The sequence below is a fragment of the Brachypodium distachyon genome, chromosome 3 (genome assembly GCF_000005505.3).
Source record: "Brachypodium distachyon strain Bd21 chromosome 3, Brachypodium_distachyon_v3.0, whole genome shotgun sequence".
NCBI classification, from domain to species: Eukaryota; Viridiplantae; Streptophyta; class Magnoliopsida; order Poales; family Poaceae; genus Brachypodium; species Brachypodium distachyon.
Window position 1 is genome coordinate 50,660,845 of NC_016133.3, and position 22,035 is coordinate 50,682,879.

Sequence of the window (22,035 nt, forward strand, 5' to 3'; positions counted from 1 at the left end):
CTCTCGGATCCGCAGAAAACTGTCGCCAACTGCCAACGGAGCCTTCTCTTCTCCCACGCACGCCCCCAGTCTCTCTCGCTCGGACGTGCACGTCTCACGGCCGACGGCCGCCACACGAGCTGCCTGTGCCGACCTGGACCTGCCTCAGCCGCCGACCCCCCTTCGCAGCGCCTGGATAAGCCATAGCTCCGTGAGAGACCGAGACACGTACTCCGGAGTATCCAGGAGTTTGTCCGAAAGTCGCCAAAATACGAGTGTTTACCGAACCTGCAGGCACGCTGCAAGAAAACAAAGGGATATTCCTTCGAGGTAGAGAACCCAAGCAGGACTCTCTCGGCTGCTCCGGACTATTCTGCCCGTGGGCCAAAAGAAGAAGCGGAAGCCCAAACGGAGGAGACATACGGCAGGGAGAGGAACACCGTTCCCCCACCCCACTCCACCACCGTCTCGCCCTATCCGTTTCCCTTTCACACTCTCCTCACCTGCAAACTCCTCCCCCTTCTCCTTCCTCCGTATAAGTCTTTCGCCCCTCGCCGTGTTCGCCTCACATCCACTCCTCCGCAGTTCGCACCCGCGGAACCCAAGGCAGCAGCAGCAGCAGCCATGACGCCCTCCGCGCTCGCGAACCTGGCCGGCGCCTCACCGCTGCCCACCTTCGCGCCGAGGCCCAGGTCCAGGCCCAATTCGGTGAGCCCAGGCCCTGGCCCTGCCCCGGGCGGGCCCGCGCCACGCCGCCTCGCCGTCGCGGCTCCCCCGCGGGCCTTCTTCTCGTCCGCGCCGTACCAGCCGCAGCAGCCGGAGCCAGCGGGCTATTCGTCGGCCCTCGAGTACGGGCTCGTCCCCATGGTCGTCGAGACCACCTCCCGCGGGGAGCGGGCCTACGACATCTTCTCGCGCCTGCTCAAGGAGCGGATCGTCTGCATCCACGGGCCCATCGCCGACGAGACGGCGTCCCTCGTCGTCGCGCAACTGCTCTTCCTCGAGTCCGAGAACCCGCTCAAGCCCATCAGCCTCTACATCAACTCCCCGGGGGGAGTCGTCACCGCGGGGCTCGCGATCTACGACACCATGCAGTACATCCGATGCCCCGTCAACACCATCTGCATCGGACAGGCCGCCTCCATGGGGTCGCTCCTGCTGGCCGCCGGCGCGCGAGGGGAGAGGAGGGCGCTGCCCAACGCCAGGGTCATGATCCACCAGCCCTCCGGCGGGGCGCAGGGCCAGGCCACCGACATCGCCATCCAGGCCAAGGAGATCCTCAAGCTGCGCGACCGCCTCAACAAGATCTACGCCAAGCACACGGGCCAGAACATCGACAAGATCGAGCAGTGCATGGAGCGTGACCTCTTCATGGACCCTGAGGAGGCGCGCGAATGGGGGCTTATAGACGAGGTCATCGAGAACCGCCCTGCCTCGCTCATGCCCGAAGGCCTCACTATTGACCCGCCTCACCACGGTGGCGGCGCCAGCAACAACGGACGTGGCAGGGAGGAGGAGCCCTCAGCGGTATGAAGGCTGCCCACAAAGGTGAAACCTTTCTCGAGCCCGGTGGCTATGTTGTTTGTTGTTAGATCTAAGTTTTGATTTCTTAATACGACAGCAGGTTGTTATTCTGGTCGCCGAGGCCTACAGCTTCTTCCCTGTTGTTTTAATTGCCTAAATTCAGCTACTGATGATATATTTATTGCAACTCGTAAATGGAATTTCATTCCTTTGATACCTATAAAACGATAATCGGGTGAATATGTGTTACATACGATGAATTTTATGGCATGCCGTTCAAAATCAGTTCTTCATTGCTTCGGCATAAATTATCTTCTGTTTTGTGTCGATTACAAATTAGTTCTATGATGTTGTTTTTTATATCAGTTTGTCGTGGTCATTTAGTAAGAAGTTCTTCGATATGCATCAGTTGCCATTCTTCTCTGGTCTGTTTAGGTCTGTACCCCATGACAATGGCTATTTGTAATCTTCTGATTCACTATAAGTTTTCCAGACCCACTCAGGAGTCCTCAACAGAAGTATAGTTTATGCAGGGGTATTTGTCTAGTCTGTATTGGGAGCTCAGACTGCTCGCTGTTCATAGATGGCTGGATTTATCAACTTCTAAGAAATGGTTTAGCATGTCTGGTAGTGTCCACTCATTTGGTCAAGCATTAAGATAGCAATTTGTAGATGATATTTAGTTATTCGATGGGTGCTTCAACCTTGACCTATCATGGTTCAAGGTGAGAACTTAATGTATTCTTGCCAATCTAACACTTAGTAATCTTGGCAATTAGCAGTGTGTTCTACTGCAGACTACAGAATTTTGTTAAGTACATCTGTGCTCAATGTTGTTGCAGTTATATGAGTAATGTTGTGATTAATGGATATGAACTAAACCAAGTTTCTTCAGTGTGGGTCAATGTTCTAGAGAGTGGTCCGACTGCAGCTGTCTCAAGCGCTAGGTACCCTCCTCGCCGTTACGGTTCTGCCATGGTAGTACGCACTTGGCAGACTGGTGCCAACAGTTTCTAGGCGGTCATGGACCTATGAAGTTCAGCTTCATAATTTGGGCACTTCTTTATGAAGAACTGGAGGTAGTGGAGTAAGCATTCTAAATGTTTGCTCCCTTAGAAAATGATGTATTTCTTAGCTTTGTTTGCCGATTGATGGTATTTTACTACTCCCTCCGTCCCATATTAAGTGCCGAAATATTACATATATCTAGATGTATTTTAGTATATAGATACGTCCATATTTAGACAAATTTAAGTCACTGAATATGGGACGGAGGGGGTATGTTTTCTGTTCAAACGTGCAGTTTGTGCTATCTGTGCGCTGCATGCTGGATGGCGGCTTTGCGCTTGTTGATAATATTGTAGTGGGTTGTCTTTACCTCATTTGGAACCTTAATAGGACCTGGAGCTGCGCTCTGATGTCTCTCGTAACTTAAGAGCATCACTCAGAAGTCAATGGGAAACAGACAAGTTCCACGCAGCTCTCTTTTGATGTTCTCCAGCCTTCCAGGTATAGAGAACCTAAAGGATGCCGGAAAAAATTCTTCAGATATTGCTCAGATATTGAAATGGGTGAAAACCCAGGCCAGTCTGTCCAAGCTGGGTCAGGGATTGAACCTGATCGAGTGATATTTGCATATAGTTGACTGAGCCCTTGTTTAGGTCACCCATATAACCATAGTTGGATGAGATCAACATCCTGTAGACCTGAAACTAATGACTGGCAGCAGAAGGTTCTTTACTCGAGTATGCCAGCAGATGGTGATTTTATTGACATTTGAGAATGCCAGCACTGGCTGTTCCTTTAGGGGTGCAAGAGATATGGATATCTCACCACCGTTCAGATAAATTGTCAAGTCCTGAAGCTGTATCTGAACTTTCAGTTTATGGGAACTTAGACAACCCTTTGATGCTCCTGAGTGCTCGAATATCCTGTTTCTGTGGCGCAAAAAGTCCTTGGATTCGTTGTTTACCCAGCCATCATTGTATGTTTTCAGCTCTACCTTTGCTTCAGTTTTGAGTACTTTCCTGCGTCCGGTGCTATTTGTCTTGGTTTTCTTGATCTTTTTCTTTCATTTTTTTTGAAATAGTAGAGTTATTCTTCATCTCAGCGACACCTGAAGTAGACCTTGCAACGCCAAAAACATTTTGCAGCCGACAACAAACCAATCAAACACATGGCCAAATCCTAATATGCGAGTGCAGATTTTTATTTTTATTTCTTAGATGCTAGCGTATAGAATTATACCGAGTGGAATACGTTTTTGGGGAGATGGATTAGGCCGGTGGACATGCGACATGAGCGAACAATGTAAAGTTAGTGGTATCATATCATATCAGACTGATATTATCAGTCGCACGCAGGTGAATATGAAGTGATCCGTAAGGGAAGGAAGACTCTTCATAATCTTGTCAGATGTCAATCTGTTAACTGCTTCTTGCTCGTAGGTGTGAGATTGCTTGACTTGGTACAATCCTCCATCTTGGTACTAGATCATCTTGTCGGTGAATATATCGCTCAAGTTCTTATTTGTACATTGTACTCTGGAATCTTTACTCTTGTTAAGATCCTAATTGGTGCGTGCGCGGACCCGGAGAAGGGCTCTTTGGATTGAAGGATTTTTCATATTTTTCATATGATTTTGATAGGATTCTAATTGGCACCCACAATTTCCCCCCCCCATAAATACTGTTGATTCAGAGGAACCCATTCGTTAAAATTCCTATGTATTTGATTTCCTACGCTCTAATCTATAGGAATTCTGGTAAGAGGTCGGACTTCTGTGCTTTACTGTAGTGCAACCCAATAACTTCTACTATAGATTCTTTGTATTCTGAACTCATGTATGGTTAAGCATGCCATGACATCCTTTCATGTGTGTATACAATTTCTGTGAATAAAAAACCCTAAATATTTCTGTGCTTGGTCCGCTCCAATTGCGACATCCCACAAGACCTACCGCCGCAGGCTGTCTCACGAACTCCTCCTGAACCTTATCCACCGCGTGTGCATCTCTGCATGCAACCATAGGGCGACGAGTGACCCAACCGTAGTTGGAGGTTGCACAAGAAGGTCTGATTTTCACTCTTAGGCCAGCAGGTTCTGAGCTTGCGGTTGCCATTGTCACAACCGGTGAGAAATTGCCCCTCACTTCCTCTGAAATAGTTGATGAGATTCCTGATAATCTGTATGAGACTTTGCTAGGAACGAAAGGCTACAACGAGGCTCAAATTGCTCACTATTTTGTTTTCTTAGTTGAGAATTCAAAAAGTGCCAAAGCTTCTAGGTACTAAATGTTCAAAGAGAATGTTATGCCAACAAATACTATCTCTTATTTGAGTTGAACCTATGTTTTATATGTGTTGAACTATATTATTGTTGAACCTTATGGATAATTGTGCGAATTGTATGTACGGATGTTTTGTTGTGTGTTGTCAATGTCGAAATTTTGAATTTTAAGTTGTATTGTGCTATTGTATCATTTAATGCGTTCATGTTTTGTTCAAAATATGATTCGCTCAATCAACCAAACATGAAAAAGTGGTTCTAATCGTTGGCGTTCAGTCAAATTCAGAGAACGAAACACGAAACTCGGCCGACCCATCCGTTCCGACCTAAATAACCAATTTTTTGGGGGAGAAAAACTCAAACAACCAAGGGACACTCATGTTTTTTTAGGGGAAGACACTGCTTTATTCAACACAAATTCGCAAAGGGATACAATCAATGTGAGGAGTTTCTAACAGCCACAAACGGCGACCAAACGAAAGCGGCGAAGTTGCTGTAGCTAAATTATGAGCATCTACGTTAAAGGACCCTTCTCATGCTTGAAACAAACTGAGACAAAGGTCTTCTTCCTTTCTTCGATATCGTTGAGAATGGCACTGTAATAGCAAAGATTTTTCTCCTTCAGATTCTTGATCACGAGAAGGCAGTCCGAGACCACACAAAAATTAGTGAGATTAAGATCCAGGGCCAGGGACAAAGCCTGGTTGCACGCCATTGCTTCCAATACAGTCGGATCAGTCACCCCAGCCAAAACACATCGTAAACGAAGGTGGCTGGGCTAGCCCACGAAAGTATGAAATGGGAGTATGGCCCAAACTAAACCCAATATTCTCCCCGAGAGACTGAAGTCCAATTGTCCAAAGCTCCGAAGTCCAAACCCTCGCTTCTCCTCGGTCTCCACTGCCCGGCGCTGTTCGGCCCTGGCCGCCACCGCCGGACCAAAGGGCGGCCGGCGGCAGCTGCCATCAGCCTAGCCAGCATGGCGTTTCTCTTCAACAAGTTCCAGGAAGTAATCTTCTCTCTCCCTTCACATCTCGCAACCATCTCCGGATCTCGATATGCTTGATTCGCGTTGTGGCGGACACAAAACTACCATCGGTTCGGTATAGTACACGAAAGAAAAATTCGATTGTTTATCGTAAAGTTTTGAATAAAGCAAGTGCACGAGCACGAGGGTGGTGATGGCGCGCAGCGAACCCTTCTGGAAGTGGGTCTAACTGTGTAATGTTCGTATGGGATATATGCCTTGCCTCAATGCTCTATTGTCTACCAATAAATTTTATTTTGTTAGATTCTACTCCATAAATGATTTCACAGCGTCTTGTGTAATGCTAACTCGAATAAGCACAATGTGGTAAAAAAAAAACTCGAATGAGCACAACACTAGTACTCCGGGACAGATCGTCTGTTGCTGCCTTTGCCTGTAATTTTTCTTCAATCAATTTTTTGATACATTTCCAGGCAATCAGAACACTAGCAAAGAATCCCAAGTTTGCTCGAGACCCACGACATCTTCAATTTGACGCTGATGTAAATCGTTTATTTCTCTATACCAGGTATATGAATATCTGAAGAAAATGCCCTGTTTGTTTCTTACTTACTGTTTCTTAGATGGCCAACATGCCAGTTCCTTATATGCAATATCTGGCTTTTCTTTGTTCATATGCAGTGGAAAACTAGCATCAACCTTTCTCTCTTAAGTCTATTATAAGGTGGCTAATGGTTTCTCATAATTATCATCCCTTTCATTATACATTTTAATCTTTCAGATTTAAACTTTTCTCTTATCACCAAGTTCAGGATCAAGCCTCTAAACTATGTGTTTGATTATATCTGCATGCTTTAAAATGTGATTTTACCAAATTTCCTTGCAATTCTTGATAAGAATATGAAATTTTTCCTAAATGCCTTTCTATCTCTACCTTTAGCTATTATCGTTTGGGAGAGCATTCTGAAGAAAAGGATGCAGAGGAGATTATTGACATGGCTAGCAAAGCATCTGTTGTTGACCAGCAGAAACAAGTGCAGGGGAATGTTCATTATCAACTTAAGCATATGTGCCAAGCAATGGATAGCATTCTTCGACCTGATATAAAGAATGATCCATCACAGTCTCCTTCAGATACTCATAATAAGTCTCGACGAAGTGGCTTGAGTTTTGCCGTTGGCACAGGGGTTTCATCTGCAAACAAGCCAGGTAATTTGTTACACCTATATCACCCAGATTAGTCTAGTAAGCAACTAAGCATGTGTTGAGTAGCCTGTCTTGCTGTGTAATACATAGTTGCATACTACCAAAAATATTTTTTTAACATTTTTCTGCTACCAAAGATACACTATAGGGTTTAAGACGTTAAGTATGATAACCATAGTACATGTGCAAGTGTTTACACTTCAAATCTCTATCATTTATGGTTAAGGTAAGATGTTATGTTTCCAGACAACCCCAGGTCCTTGTATATGTGATATGAATAGCATTCCCTTTGTTATTGCAATTTTCTGTGCACTTCCTCTTGGCTTTAATTTTTTTTGCCATAGTTTAACACCCTTAACCAGTATCATGCTCTACTATTCTTTAATGCTCTTTGCTAAGCAAAGACAAATAGATGCATTGATCTTTTGCTGATTGCATCACATGCATCCTGATTCCAAACTTATAAATTATTCAATTAATTGATCAGTTATAGATGCCATGCTAACTCCCTTTCATGTTTGGTGTTTGGTAGCTAAATCCTTATGTTTTTCTTTTATTACACCCTCTTGCTTACACTAACGTTTTGGAGTTATGCTGGTACTGTGTTCTTGGAGATACAATTGCATACATGAAGTAATTAATAGTTTTATTACTGAATTAACCTAAGCTATGTTCTAATCCATTTTCTCTGCAGTGCAGTTGTTCCGGCTACTCGACCTTTAACTCAAGCTGAACTGTCAAATAAATTCAGGGATCAGTTTGGCTACACCCTTGATATCAGGCCATCAGGAATTCCTCACAAAGATGCAGGGCAAGGTCTGTTCTTATCTGGAGAAGCTAGAGTTGGTGCTGTCGTAGCCATCTACCCTGGAGTTATATATTCACCTGCTTATTATCGATATATCCCTGGGTACCCAAGAATTGATGCATGCAACAGCTATCTTATTACAAGATATGATGGAACAGTGATCAACGCAAAACCATGGCATTTAGGTGGTGAAACAATGGAATTATGGGATGGTTCACATTTGGTGGACTACAATTCAACGCCATCAACAAGCCCGGAGAGCAACTCTGATCGGGCATGGAGGATGCTTAACAAGCCCCTGGTGAAGAGTCGCAATGAAAACTTTGGGGAAGTGCTTGAACGACGAAATCCTCTAGCGTTTGGTCATTTTGCGAATCATCCACCGGGAGGGTCAACTCCTAATGTCATGATCTGCCCGTATGATTTCCCATTGACAGAGAAGGACATGAGATTATACATCCCTAACATAACATTTGGTGGTGAAGAGCCTGTTACAATGAAGAGATTTGGCTCCTTCTGGTTCAAGTCTAGAGGTTCTGGTCAACAAACTGGGGAGTCTTCAGTTCTGAAGACGCTAGTGCTAGTGAGTACAAGGTCCATACGTGATGAAGAAATCTTCCTGAACTACCGGTACAGCAGCTCAAAGGCGCGACCGGAGTGGTACACCCCAGTAGATGAAGAAGAGGATAAGAGAAGATGGAGCTAGCTTTGAACCTCTCAGCTGTACCAATCCGCCTGTATTGTTCTCTCATTGTTAGCCCCAATACTGATATGGCAACATTTTCCATATTTCCAGATGGACGAATAGTCTGCCGCCGCATTTTTCAGCGTGAGAAAAGTAGGCTGCCTCTGCTAAACTCTTCTCAAAAGTTCTTTCTGTACTAATAAAGAATACGAATTACATCGTCATGTTCTTTGAACTAGAATTTACTATTCATCCGGACGTACTACCAAGGCGGGATTACTAAAGAGTGTGTATCTGGATCTATGTCGAGATTACACTCGGTTTATTCCAATAATGCCAGACCGCTACTCACCCAGATGAATATACAGGCTTAGGAAATGCTACTCTGTACATATTAGGAATAGTTCCAATAGGTTGAGTAATCTTGTGACATCCTGACATTGAGTCCAATAGGTTAAGTATCTTCGACGTTATTCTTGAAGGGCTAGACTGCTGAGGCTGTTGCCATGCATCTAGACTAGAGGAGCAAGGAACAGCTTGGCAGGTCTGCTTCCAGCCAGTACTTGTTGATAGTCCTGATAGAGTGATAGTAGATTAGTATCTCTTCCATCCTAAATTGTTGTCGAAATATTACATGTATCTAGACGTTTTTTAGGAATAGATACATCCATATTTAGGCAAATTTGAGTAAAGAATTTAGGATCAGCAGGAGCAGTATCTACGGAAGCAAGTTTGACAGACTGTATCGGGCTGTATTGCGATTTCTTCCGTGCAGACGGAGGGGCTTCACTGAAGCTCACGCGAGTTGACTGCTGACCAAATGAAGGCCGGCCGGCTGGACCTGCATGAGCAGCATGTTTGCTCGTCATTGCAACACCCATGCCCTGCCCGGTGCTATCTTGTCGATCTGGCCAACTGCGCCGAAAGGAGAACACCCGTATTCTTTGATAGGATAAGAAATCTATCCCGGTCAATTGGTCAAACACCGTCTAATTTCCTCCGTTGAATCCTGAATATTTTCGTATGGGGCGAGTTTGCTTGCACATAGCATGAAGCAGCTCAACTGGAGTCTGTGGCTTCTGTATTTTATTTATGATCTCTCTCCTGTACTCCTGTATGATTCTTGTTCCAGAGCTGATAGAAACCTGCAGAATACTCAAGGATACTATTTGATACCTCAGGACATCCACTCAGGCAGCAAGCATATCATGGCAGGGAGTAGCTATCTTGTGAATTAAGTCGCCAACTCATTTGGGAAAATTATTCTGGAAACAAGCAAGCTTGCTGTCAGCTTTGTCCGTACGTGCATGTTGATATGGAAAATGTTTAGTGGACGGATAGCGAGACACATTACGATGTGTACAGCGGATGAGTCGTGTTGGGCGATTGGTTAGGAGCCAGGCTTCTATTTTCTCTTCGTTGGAAGAACGCTCCTCTTTTCTTGACGGAACGAAGGAATAACAGCTACTCCCAAGAACGCACAAAGTTTGCATGTCATTATCGTCAGCCAAGGCGCAGAGAGGCCCGAACACAAAATTATTTCGAAAATTACTGACATTACTTTTGTGTTCTTAAATATAAGATGTTCTAATTTTGTCGTAAATCATTTAACAAAAAGTTTAATCAAGTTTATAGAAAAAATATGAAATACACAACTCTAAGTTGGTTTTATTAAACCAATCACGATACATATGATATACTCCCTCCAATCCATAATAAGTGTCGGGTATTTGTACATAGTTGTACTCGGAGGAGTATATCTTTACACTTGACAGTACACTTATTTGATATCGTACATATTAGTATATTTTTTTACAAATTTGATCAAACTTCAACAAGTTTGACTTAGGACAAAACTATGGCATCTTATATTTACAAACAGGGTAGCTCATCTACACTTGGTGGTGAATTTAGACGGAGCGTAATAAGACGGTTTTTAGGGCCACGACTTTGCCGCCTTTTGCAAGTGGCCTTTTTGGTTTGGAAGGAGTACCAAGGTAGGGTTAGGGCATGCTTTATGGAGCCGGGAGGATAGCCCTTTTTGGTGTGCCGTTTTTCCTTTTTTGCTGCCCCTCTTCTCTTTAGGGGTCTTCCTTGATCCCCTTTCAGTGTTTTCTCTTAATCGAATGACGGAGATCGGCCGTCTTTTCCCTCAAAAAAGTATATTTACAAACAACAGTGGTACGTTTAAGGGAAAAAATATGCAACTGGACTACTGGTATATATAATTATACAGTACACACTCATTTCGCCATCATCCAATTATATTGTGTCAGATTCACTGATGTTGGCATTTGTTGCAATTATAAGCGTTTTTGTATCACTGAGAAGACATTTAATGTGCCTTTTTTTCTTCCAAAATGAGCACCATTTAAGAGGGACCGGGAAACATCTTCTCGGAGATCAGAATTCTGCAACCAACCCTTTTAGATCGAAGAGATGTTTTCGTGCATATCAATCACCTTTTGTATATTTCTGTCGCATAGAGAAATAGTATACACTCGTACTGTACTCCACTATGTTTAATTGGTGGTCAAACATGTTGTGGAGTGTGGATCATTGGATAGATGGCGATCCTGACGAACTTAATTTGCCTTCATACATACGTACCTCTCGTACAAACAAACGATGGGTTAGGTTGGCCAGCTCAAAGTTTGCCGGAAGGCCAGACAAGTCCTCCGGCCGGCCGGCTCAAACTTGATGTGGAACATGTATCGACATTAACAATGCTGATTTGTATGTGGTCTTAATGTGTAGTGCTACATTAAGACCATCGGCAAATATCGACATTAATGTGTAGTGCTACATTAACATTAAGACCATCGGCAAATATCGACATTAATGTCTTAACGTGTAGTGTTACATTAACAATATCGACATTAACAATACTAGTATAAGTCCATCGGCAAATGGTCCGGTTTGGAAGTCGTCTTCGTGCCGCCCCTGGAGCTACGAGATATGTGCCGTTTCTTGTGAGCAAACGAGGCCTATGTGGGGAAGATTTATGCATGGTAACCGCGCAAATTTCTGTATCCGCTTAGTTTGGGCATTGGAGCATGAAATCGTGACATGTTTGAAGTACCTCAAAATTTAGTGCCACTCGTTTGGATTGGCATGCTACAATTTGCATGGACGGATCGGATTTGGTGGTGTTTGGAATGACGTCCCCAAAAAAAAAATCGGTCTTCGTCAACGTGTAGCATCAAAATTAACTCCCCCGGAAACTGCCACGCCTGTTGCAATCCAGAAATGGACACCCCATCTGTCCGTGCGATTCGGAATTTTCTCAAGAACATTCTACTCTGAAAGGCGCCGGGATTTGGATGCCATTCTAATTGGAGTCGAGCTTGATGCATACTGTACTGGACGCTTGATGACCATACCTTAGGCGGCAATTGACTACTGGAATACTATTACTCTTCAACTTGCTGGTACAATGATAAATGACGCCACACTGTTCCAGTTAACTCCCTCCTCTCTGCATATATAACCCACCGGAGGGATATCATCGTCACAGCAGCAAGCCAGCAACAGAGAAGCCAGCACCACCACCACCAGAGGCACAGACAGAGACAGAAACAACAATGGCTGCCGGCGTCGGCTTATTGCTCGCCGTCACGGCCTTCTTGCTCTGCGCCGGCTGCAGCCGTGCCGACGCGCCGCGGCCGTACAGCATCAGCCCGGAGGCGGCGCGGCAGCAGGCGGCGGACCGCGTGTGGCATCTGCCGGGGCAGCCGGCCGTGCCCTTCTCGCAGTACGCCGGGTACGTGACCGTGAACGAGCCGCACGGCCGCGCGCTCTTCTACTGGTTCTTCGAGGCCACCGCCGGCGCCGCCGAGAAGCCCCTCGTGCTCTGGCTCAACGGCGGTACGTACCATCTCTACTGATCGATATATACAACCGTTTTCATCAACGTGCTCGTACGACTATTATTATAGGTCCGCATCAATCCAATGTTTCTTGCACACATACTGCAGTTTGAGTAAATTCTTGCATTGCTGGCTTGTTCGACCGTGTGGTTAATGCTAGCTCCTGCAATGATAGTTGGATAGATTGGGAGATGGATCATTGAGGTAGTAGGTGTTAGTTGGCGTCGCTTGGATTCATTTCGAAATTGATTGAGGCGGACGTTTTGTTTACATTGATTGTTTTTTTTTAAGAAGCGGAGGATCTTCCAAATTTTAAGAAAGGAAGTGGGTAGCTAGCTAGGCTGCGTCGGCTCTCGTCTGCAGCAGAGAAGGTCGCCGTACCAGCAAAGCAAGTGAGAGCATGTTTTGACTTGAGTATCAACAGTGTATTACACGCACTTTGCCCAGCCAATGCAACGAAGCGGAGTATGTTCCAGCATTCGTTTGCTGGCTCTTGTTTGATGGCGTAGCTACTTGTACAAGTTACTCCAGTCGCATACCTTAATTGCGTCGACTGACACCCTCTTCACAATATCCTGTGAAATTGCACACCTTTTGAAAACTTAGAAGCGTCATTTAAAAAGCACACAATAATTTGTTTAAATAAATTCAAAATAATTTTACTACTAGGGAAGAGCATAGTGTACATGAGTTTCAAATGATAATTTCATAATATGTCCATTTTCACAAGAAATACTATATTTTGCCCCTTTTTCGGTGGCAAAGGTTTGATCAGTTTTGACAAACAAACTTTAGATGTCAACCAGAGGTTAAATGTACATGACAAACCATGTTGTGCTGATATTTGTTTACAAGCTGTTGCCGAAACGGCTGTAGAAATGCCAGTGCTCTGTTTGGCAAATCAGACCATACTCTAATCAGCTCTGAAAGCACACCGAATGGAATGTCCTAGCTTACCACATGGTTTGATATACCTAGAAAATATCTAGCAAGCAGCAGGTCCCCCAGAAGTCAGAACTACGAGGGCACACAAAGTCACAAATATGATAACAAAGCCCCAGAAAGTGACGATACGCGTTCTCAACGAAAAGGAAAGTGACGATACGCTTTGGAATACCAGTAACTCGTTTTCGCCTTCTGGGTCGGTGATATATTTAATCTCTTCATTAGACCACTCTACCAAGATAAAACCGGCCGGCATTGCGCCTGGGCAGTTTTTTATGTACAATTTATGCAGATAGTGGATGATATGTACAAGTCCTTTTCTTTCCCTTTCCACCCGAACATTCGCCAATTCTACGGTCAAGCCAAGCACAAAACAAGGCAACGAGGACCACAGTGCCGGCCGCCAGTCTCGCTCTGCCTTTCGCATATGTATCGAGTTGTAGCGTGTCGTCATGCATGCTTCTATATGCTGGCTGGTCCCGTCGTCGTTCGATTGAAAAGGATGGGGGCTATTAGCTGCACGCTAGTTACAGTACTCCTGGTCAACACACGTGCTAGCTAGCTTGATTCGCTCCTGGAGCAAATTAAGGGGGATCTCATCGATACGCGCATGCATGACAGCATGAATTGCAGCCGATAGAGCGAGCGCGAGCTAGCCGTGTTTGTTCCAAGCGCGCTATCTTCTGGAACACTTCGCGTAATATAATCCTCCTCATGGCGGGATCTGTAAACTATTGCCATGTGCCAACATCCCAAGCAAAGTTCTGGCCAGCTGAGAAGTCTACGTATATTGGCTAGTTAGTCTCGTTGCTTGCATCAGTTGAGTTGTGATTCAGGCCTGGCTGGCTAGTACTCCTTATTTTAGTTTGAAACTCTGTGTGATGTATGATTGCATTGTGAAGATCGAAAGACCGCGACCGAGCAATTTATAACAGAAATAGGTAATCTGTTTAGAAGAAGCTGCTCACATAAAACCTGGTAAACGTAATTAAGCTTTTCTCTAAAAAAACGTAATCAAGCTTTAGAAAAGAAGGTTTGCTGTCAGTCCTGTAACAGCAAAACTGCTACACACACCATTGTATTCTTTCGGGGAATCTTTATAACTTGTAAGTACTTGGGAGCCGCCGATTCCCTTGTTGCGACGCAAGGCTTCCATGATCGTGATGTTTGATACTACTACGAAAGAGATCTCCTTTAGCTAACGCACGCGCGGGCCTGCATGTCGCATCGCATGCCAATATTCCCCAGCGACATATACACACGCACACGTCGTAGCAAGTACATACATCCATGCTCTAAGATAGTAGAAAAGCCACTCGCGTCCCCATCCTTTTTGTTCGCATGCAACCATACCGCAGGCACGTAGTAGGTCAAGCCTCCCTTCTGGAGCGCACACAAGAAGGAGATACAACCCGTCCGGCAAGAAGAATTTAAGCACGGTTGGCGCGCATGGCACTAACTTGACGCGCGATCCAGGACGGCCGTTCGTTCGTTCGTTCGTACGCGCCCACCAGACCACCACTAGTGCTGAAGCCCACAAGCGGCGGGCAACTCAACTCGGCTGCGGCAGGGCCGGGACCATATGCTGATAACGGAGTAGTTCCGGCAACAGGCAGCGCAGGCTGTGCGGCACCACCAGACCAGAATGCATGTTGCCTGCGGTGCCCACGCCGCACCCAGTCCCAGTGCACGGAGTCCAACGCCAACGGTCAGGCAGGCAGGCGCCGGAAAGGATAGGAACAGCAGTGCGCTTCCATCCAAAGAGACCAATTACGGATGGGCGCTGGTGTCTTGTCCTTGTCTCAGCGCGCTCCGTTGATCAACTGGTGGATCTCGCGCGCGGCAGACGTTCTGCCCCGTTGTCAATGCAGAGACATTTCTTCTTCTTCTTTTTTTGTTTCTTCGTCAGCAGTGATTGATATGGACTATGGGGGCGTGTGTGTTGTTGTTGCTTCTGATGGTTTGCAGGGCCGGGCTGTTCGTCTATCGGGTTCGGAGAGGCAGAGGAGCTCGGGCCGTTCTTGGTCCAGAAGGGCAAGCCGGAGCTGAAATGGAACCCCTACTCTTGGAATAAAGGCACGTTCATTTCCTTGGCTCATATGCTGAATACCATTTTCTGCCCTGCATTAACCGCAACAAGATATATACCTGTGGTCCTATTACTCGGACAAATAAAATGCGGCACTCGTAGTATGTGGATGCTTTGCTTATGATCCAGTTTGGTGAAAAACTGCAGAGGCCAACCTGATGTTCTTGGAGTCCCCGGTGGGTGTGGGCTTCTCGTACACCAACACAAGCTCCGACCTGCAGAACCTTGGTGATAAGATCACCGGTAACTAACACTTCCTCTCTGAAATAGCCTCTAGAGCAACAGTGCTGACGGAAAACTAGTTACTGAACATTATGGATGGCACCACAAAACCATTTCCTCAACTTGGTTTCCACAGCTGACGACGCGTACATATTTCTGGTCAACTGGTTCAAGAGGTTCCCCCAGTACAAATCGCACGATTTCTACGTCACCGGAGAGAGCTACGCCGGTAAGTGAACACGCTCACTGAGCTCTGCAATTCAGTCAAATCAAGCACGCGATGCGTGTGAAACTAGCTAGCTCGAGAGAGATTGTGAGGTGAGTTTATTTCCCGGGTGGGCTGCATGCAGGGCATTATGTTCCGCAGCTGTCGGAGAAGATCTTTGACGGGAACATGCAAGGCCCCAGGGAGAACTACATCAACTTCAAGGGCTTCATGGTAGCAGCTTCTGATTTCTGAATAACCATACTCTTTCTCTAGTTAGCTGATTAACGGGCGCCCGTTATATTAGGACCATATATACTTACTCATGAGTTGATGACGATGCAGATAGGGAATGCTCTGATGGACGACGAGACGGACCAGACGGGCATGGTGCAGTACGCGTGGGACCACGCCGTGATCTCCGACCGGGTGTACGCGGACGTGAAGGCCCACTGCGACTTCAGCCTGGAGAACGTGACGGACGCCTGCGACACGGCGCTGGACGACTACTTCGCCGTCTACCAGCTCATCGACATGTACAGCCTCTACACGCCCGTCTGCACCGTCGCCGGCTCCTCATCATCTCCCTTCACCGGCCTCCGCGGCGCCGCCCCCAAGATCTTCTCCAAATACGTACGTGGGCGGCTCCTTCACATCTCCGGTTTAGTTTCAGTGTTTTATTCTTCTTTCTCTGTGCGTTGCAGCGTGGGTGGTACATGAAGCACCCGGCCGCAGGGTACGATCCCTGCACGTCGGTGTACTCCGGGATCTACTTCAACCGGCCGGACGTCCAGGCGGCGCTGCACGCCAACGTGACCCATATCGCCTATAACTGGACTCACTGCAGGTGATCTATGTGCTGCTCTGACGTCGGTACTCTCTTCAAGTTTTTATTCCCATTGATCGATCGATTACCACGGGACCTGAACATATGCGTGTGTGCAGCGACGCGATCAAATGGAACGACGCTCCCTTCTCCACACTCCCCATCATCCGCAAGCTCATCGCCGGCGGCATCAGGGTCTGGGTTTTCAGGTAAGATAATATATTTCAGCATGTCTTAAGGTCTGGATGATGTATGTTCGGGCAGGGTCAGTGTTTATTACGGGACCAGCTTTGAACTGATGGTGTTTGTGGCTTGATCGATGCAGCGGCGACACTGATGGGAGGATCCCGGTGACGTCGACGAGGCTGACACTGAACAAGCTCGGGCTGAAGACCGTCCAGGAGTGGACGCCGTGGTACGACCACCTGCAGGTAAACTATCCTGACGAAATGTGACAAGCTCTTGGCTCCCGAGCATCCGATTCACATATTTCTTCTCAATTAGGTGGGCGGGTGGACGATCACGTACGAGGGCCTGACGTTCGTGACGATCCGGGGAGCCGGGCACGAGGTCCCCATGCACACGCCGAGGCAGGCGCTCAGCCTCTTCAGCAACTTCTTGGCTGACAAGAAGATGCCGCCCTCGGCCTTCCCCTAAACTCGTACAGTATCCACGAACAGGAGGCAACTACTCGTCTGTTCCCGTGAAAGCCCCGCCCACGAGGGGATTTACCTTTCTTTGTGATCGGGTTTCCTTTTTTTGTTCTTGGCAAGTGTTACACATGTAATTCGATTGGAACAATCGTTAATAAAGAAGCCTTTTGATTGATGACATTCTGCTGTGTTCCTGGAAATGATCAGCACTCAACTGCACACGAACATCCTGCAGGAACTAATGCAAAGCACGTTGGCATATTAACTTAAGGCTTGATGCTTTCGGCTACTGACAGCGTCCAGAACTAGTACCAAACCCCAGTTACATTACATCATGAATCAAGCATCTCAAATGCACGTTTTCGTTCTCTTTATCACCAGAATGTACACACACAGTACAACAAGAGAGACAGAGTTAACACCTGACAACTCAGTGATACAAGAACCAGTCATGCAACTGCTCTGGTTTACTTCTGCAATCTGCAATTAATCTTTCTTTGGCATGGCAGCTAGCCTAGTGTACATTCGTGCCATAGATTGATAGCCTCTGATATCGCCTGAGCGCAGGAGATTGCCTGAGGTTACACAAAAGGAGAATCAGAAACCAACACAAGACTTCCAACATAACAATAGGCCTCTTTTGAATAATCCTGTCGGCTCAATAGAGGTGTTAAGAAACAGTTTCCTTAAACCATACAACAATATGACATAATACCTAACATCGTACTAGTCCCTCCCGCCGCCGGGTTGGATAGTTTCGTTCCAACCCGGGTTTGAACACTCCTAGGCTCAATTACGAACTTTCACTTTAAGTAGTAACAGATTAATCAGGAATTGTTTTTGGAAATCTACATGATATGTTTTGTACATAAAGAGCTTCGCAAGGAGAGATTTACCACTTCTTGTATCCACAATAAAGAGACAAAGAATATACCATGTGACAACAAGCTACAAATCTTTTCTCTCCCAAGCTACAAATCCCCAAAAGTTTCTTACTATCTATCGCTGTTCGCCTATTATATTTCTTAAAAAGCTAAACCTTGTCTAACATACAAAGCGTTAAAGTTGGCATATAATTTTCTAACACCTCATTCTAGAAATAATCCAAAGAACTACTACATCATCAAGTAGTTGAGTACTTCCTCCATTCCATAATTCTTGTCGAAATATTACATGTATCTAGACGCTTTTTAGGAATAGATACATCCATTTTTGGGCAAATTTGAGACAAGAATTATGAAACGGAGGGAGTACTAAATTGAAGGTGGAACAGTTTCCATGCAACATAGCTTGCCGTACAGTCAGAACATAAACACCAATCCGTTCACCAGTAGAAAATAACGAGTTTGAAAGAATTTGTGAGTGCGATATGAAGCTACCTGAGTCACAGTTAAGTGGGCTGTCTGCTTCTGGATGGGCCATCAATGCAATTATGGCTCTGCAAACAGATTGTAGGGTCCATGCAGGGCTCCATGCGTTCTTCAATATATCCAGGCATATTTCACCCGTCTAGAAACATAAATAAGAGAAAGAGAATAAATAATAAAAAACAAGAGAAAAGAGATCGGCCCTAAGTTTGGATTTAACAATCATAAATGCAGGTACAATTGTCCCTGCACAAATGAAAACATAGGGTATTCAGGTGTAGCAGAAAATTTTAACAATAAGAACCGAGCAAATTATAAAAACAAATGGTTTTATATTTGCAGAACACACATTGAGGTTGTGCCAGGGCAATTCAATAGTAGGAACCAAGAGCATCGGAATTTTACCTACCTTTAACAAGTCAAAAAACACAATTTGTACCCCCTAAATGAAATATGTAATTCGAAAAAGGCAAATAGAAGTAACCTTGAAGTGAACATTTGGGTGGAAAATTTTGGTCATGAAGCGGACTTGCGGGGGCAGTAGAGGATACTGCTCAGGAATTGAGAATGCAAGTTGAAATACACCGCCTTCAAAAGGTGTCTCCGATGGACCCTAACAACATATACAGTAAGAAAACGCATTAGTAGAAAGCTGATATTGCTTGTTCCGGCATCGCAGTTGCAAAAGAAACAAACACCTTGATTAGAGCCGTCCACTTGAATATATTTGAATCATCACAGATTAATTGGATATCTGGGTCAGCAGACTTTTCTCGCTGCACCTCCTTGTATTCCTTGAAGAGCCTAGCTCTAGATGCCTACGGATAGAAGACATTTCAGAATGTTTAAATTGCATATTCAAGAACCCAGAGGGCTGGTCACATATCTGATAACATTGGGTAAAAACATCCTGACTGCCTGTTAAAATCGATACTGAATGTGATCTAAAAGCAGCTTCAAGCCCTCTTAGGCTGCAGCTAGGCACTAGGCATCAGAAAACCCACAGCCTAGCCGATTTATCCCATCTAGATTGCCTAATCAGTGATTAGTCACAACTCACAAGGTGATAGTCTACCTCCCGACTAGCGGAATACAGTCTTCCAAGTGATTACCATTACATTGTTAAGAAGTATAACCAAGTTATCATTGTAACTTTAATACTCCCTCCTTCCCATTTTATACTCCCTCCGATCTATAATAACTTTCTACTAAATCCCCAACACTTGTCATGGATCGGAGGGAGTTTGTCATATTAGTTTTTAGTTTTCCCCCCGATTAATGTGTTGTATTAGGTAGAAATCATATCACACCAAAAAAAATGCTCAACTTCTTTCTTTAACTGATACGTCTCCTGGGAATCGATCATTGGACACAGCTTTTGCTGGTTATGAACGACAAATCTGCTTCAAGCCCCCGCCGTGGCCCGGGCAGTCAGCGCATGTATGCATGCAATTAAAAAGATTCGCCCAAAACATTTTCTGCCGCAAAACACAGTAACAAATCAGCCTATTTCTTAGCAATTAAACCTTCCTTGGTATATGGGTTAATGCTAATACGGCATATAAAATGGGAAGGAGGGAGCACCAATATACATAGCTAGAGCGACTAGTCAAAGCAGAATGTGTGCAGTCATATGGATCGGTGGCTAGCAAACCTTAGCAGTTAGCATGGAGCACACGAGAGCTCTTAAATTAGGGGTTTTCGAAACAGTTTAGTTGAAACCTTGCTAAACTTTACAGTTCTATTCCAAGTCAAAAAACAGAGTACGAGATTTCGCGTTGTATACTACCATTGTTGGCCACTGGGTTGACTGGGTTGAGACCAACCCATTTGTGAACAACTCTAACCTGAATAATTCAATGGTACGAGTTCACTGCCATATCAGACTAATTCAGTATGCAAGATGTAAAAGGCTGACACTAACTCTGTGCTGACCTGCATCTCTTCCTTACTGTTGACCACAAACCTTATTTAATGAATGTATCTGCAAAGTGCAACAAAGAAAGAGAGAACAAATTAGAACATTCTGATTGAGTAACTACCTAACTATCATGGTGCTTAAATTGATCTTTTTTACAATAATATTAGACATCTTAGCACTAGATTCAGGAATCGCACCAATCCAACAGAATTAGCAATAAGAAGATCATTATTTCTCTATACAAACCAAAGTAATTTTAGCAATCTTAGACATGCATTCATACATGAGCGGCCAAGCACAAGATAGATATGACAGTAACTCGAAATGACTTCATCAAACAAGCCACTTGTCACTTGTCCTAATAACCAAAACTGCAACAGGAAGCACATCCAAATTGTGAAACAACAACAGAAAAAATCAGGACTAGCTGACGATCATTACTGAGAATTAGAAAAGTATGTTGCAGGTAACAATGCGCTTAAGAACCAGATGAACATATACTATACAAAGTTTACAATTTACACAACCATATCTAATTACTGAAACTGAATATATATCAACTGGAGATGCAGCCAGCTTCTCCTGTCAGCCATACCTAATTAAATAATCAAATTAAACCAACTAGAGATGCACACAAGTACAAGAACTGAACTGTCTTGTTGTGACTCCGAACTACTATCGCCCTATTTCCTAAATAGCATGATCATGATGCATCAGTATAGGCGAGAGGAGGGGTGCAAGAGAGGAGGATAGGATTTTCATGGGGCAGGAGAGAAGAACGATTCAGAGGTGTGGCGTGCAAGCAAGGCTGGCTGGTTTGTCCCCATTTGGCAAATTTGGCAGACTCCGCTGAGCCCAGCATACGCGAAGAAAAACTCAATCTTCTGGCTATTACTTAATGTACCTGCCATTTCTCTAAAATCTGGTCCTTATCTCATCCAGAGATACCCTCTCAAATCTCAACCAAACACTACCTTAAAAACCAGAATCCATATTTCTGTTCTTTCATGACTCGATGCACGGGCGGAGGACCCGGTAGGGCAAGGTAGGGCGGCCGCCCTACCTTGATTTTTGCTCAGTTACGAACTGGGGAAGATTATGACGGGGAACTAAAGGGTTCGTGCCCTCGTGGGGTGATGGGAGGTCGGGACCGAGAGAATCGAATGGGAGATAGATACCTACGGTGGAGGAGACGAGGCAGGGGTCTGCGGCGCCCGGCAGCGGGATGGGGAGGGAGGGGCGGCGGCGCTCGCGCGAGGAGGAAGATGAGGGACGGAGCGAGCCAGCGGGGGGGGGGGGGGGGGGGGGCACTCTAGCTTTTGCCAGCGTTATTTTTGCCAGCATTTGTCTCAGAACCGCTTTTTTTATGAGCGATTATCTCAGAACCGATGGAGAACAAAGAGGAACACGCTACCTTTTTTTTTTTTGAGCGAACAGGAACACGCTAGCCAACCACGCAC

At 45.3% G+C, this 22,035-nt stretch overlaps 4 protein-coding genes across 14 annotated transcripts; 3 read left to right on the forward strand and 1 right to left on the reverse strand.

The window, feature by feature from the left end:
* The first annotated feature begins 352 nt into the window (after nt 1-352).
* LOC100822145 (ATP-dependent Clp protease proteolytic subunit) lies at nt 353-4,076 on the forward strand. Of its 8 annotated transcripts, none has more exons than XM_014901378.2 (2): nt 353-1,527; nt 3,867-4,076. In XM_014901378.2, the coding sequence occupies exon 1, from the start codon at nt 604-606 to the stop codon at nt 1,510-1,512; it is 909 nt and encodes a 302-aa protein (XP_014756864.1). In that variant the 5' UTR covers nt 353-603; the 3' UTR covers nt 1,513-1,527; nt 3,867-4,076. The 8 variants fall into 8 exon arrangements, with proteins under 8 accessions (XP_014756864.1, XP_010235746.1, XP_024318008.1 ...); XM_010237444.3 differs by lacking the exon at nt 3,867-4,076 and adding an exon at nt 2,902-3,322; XM_024462240.1 differs by lacking the exon at nt 3,867-4,076 and adding an exon at nt 2,399-2,641.
* Nucleotides 4,077-5,630: 1,554 nt separating this feature from the next.
* Nucleotides 5,631-8,730, forward strand: LOC100822461. 2 transcript variants are annotated; one of them, XM_003575378.4, is made up of 4 exons: nt 5,631-5,800; nt 6,253-6,347; nt 6,720-6,988; nt 7,685-8,730. In XM_003575378.4, exons 1-4 carry the CDS (start codon nt 5,771-5,773, stop codon nt 8,497-8,499), a joined length of 1,209 nt encoding a protein of 402 aa, XP_003575426.1. In that variant the 5' UTR covers nt 5,631-5,770; the 3' UTR covers nt 8,500-8,730. The 2 variants fall into 2 exon arrangements, with proteins under 2 accessions (XP_003575426.1, XP_014756428.1); XM_014900942.2 differs by lacking the exon at nt 6,253-6,347 and having other exon boundaries at nt 5,658-5,800.
* Nucleotides 8,731-11,877: 3,147 nt separating this feature from the next.
* LOC100821828 (serine carboxypeptidase-like 34) lies at nt 11,878-17,465 on the forward strand. Its single transcript, XM_003572692.4, has 10 exons — nt 11,878-12,345; nt 15,261-15,368; nt 15,529-15,624; nt 15,740-15,832; nt 15,954-16,042; nt 16,154-16,441; nt 16,513-16,655; nt 16,754-16,843; nt 16,960-17,065; nt 17,139-17,465. Exons 1-10 carry the CDS (start codon nt 12,063-12,065, stop codon nt 17,289-17,291), a joined length of 1,449 nt encoding a protein of 482 aa, XP_003572740.1. The 5' UTR covers nt 11,878-12,062; the 3' UTR covers nt 17,292-17,465.
* Nucleotides 17,466-17,526: 61 nt separating this feature from the next.
* LOC100822773 (protein PEROXIN-4) lies at nt 17,527-21,884 on the reverse strand. Of its 3 annotated transcripts, none has more exons than XM_010237446.2 (6): nt 21,754-21,884; nt 20,590-20,638; nt 19,353-19,472; nt 19,139-19,267; nt 18,667-18,796; nt 17,527-17,862 (listed from the first exon to the last, which is right to left on the reverse strand). In XM_010237446.2, the coding sequence occupies exons 2-6, from the start codon at nt 20,593-20,595 to the stop codon at nt 17,774-17,776; spliced, it is 474 nt and encodes a 157-aa protein (XP_010235748.1). In that variant the 5' UTR covers nt 20,596-20,638; nt 21,754-21,884; the 3' UTR covers nt 17,527-17,773. The 3 variants fall into 3 exon arrangements, with proteins under 3 accessions (XP_010235748.1, XP_010235749.1, XP_014756429.1); XM_010237447.3 differs by having other exon boundaries at nt 21,758-21,865; XM_014900943.2 differs by lacking the exon at nt 21,754-21,884 and adding an exon at nt 21,550-21,607.
* Between the last annotated feature and the right edge of the window lie 151 nt (nt 21,885-22,035).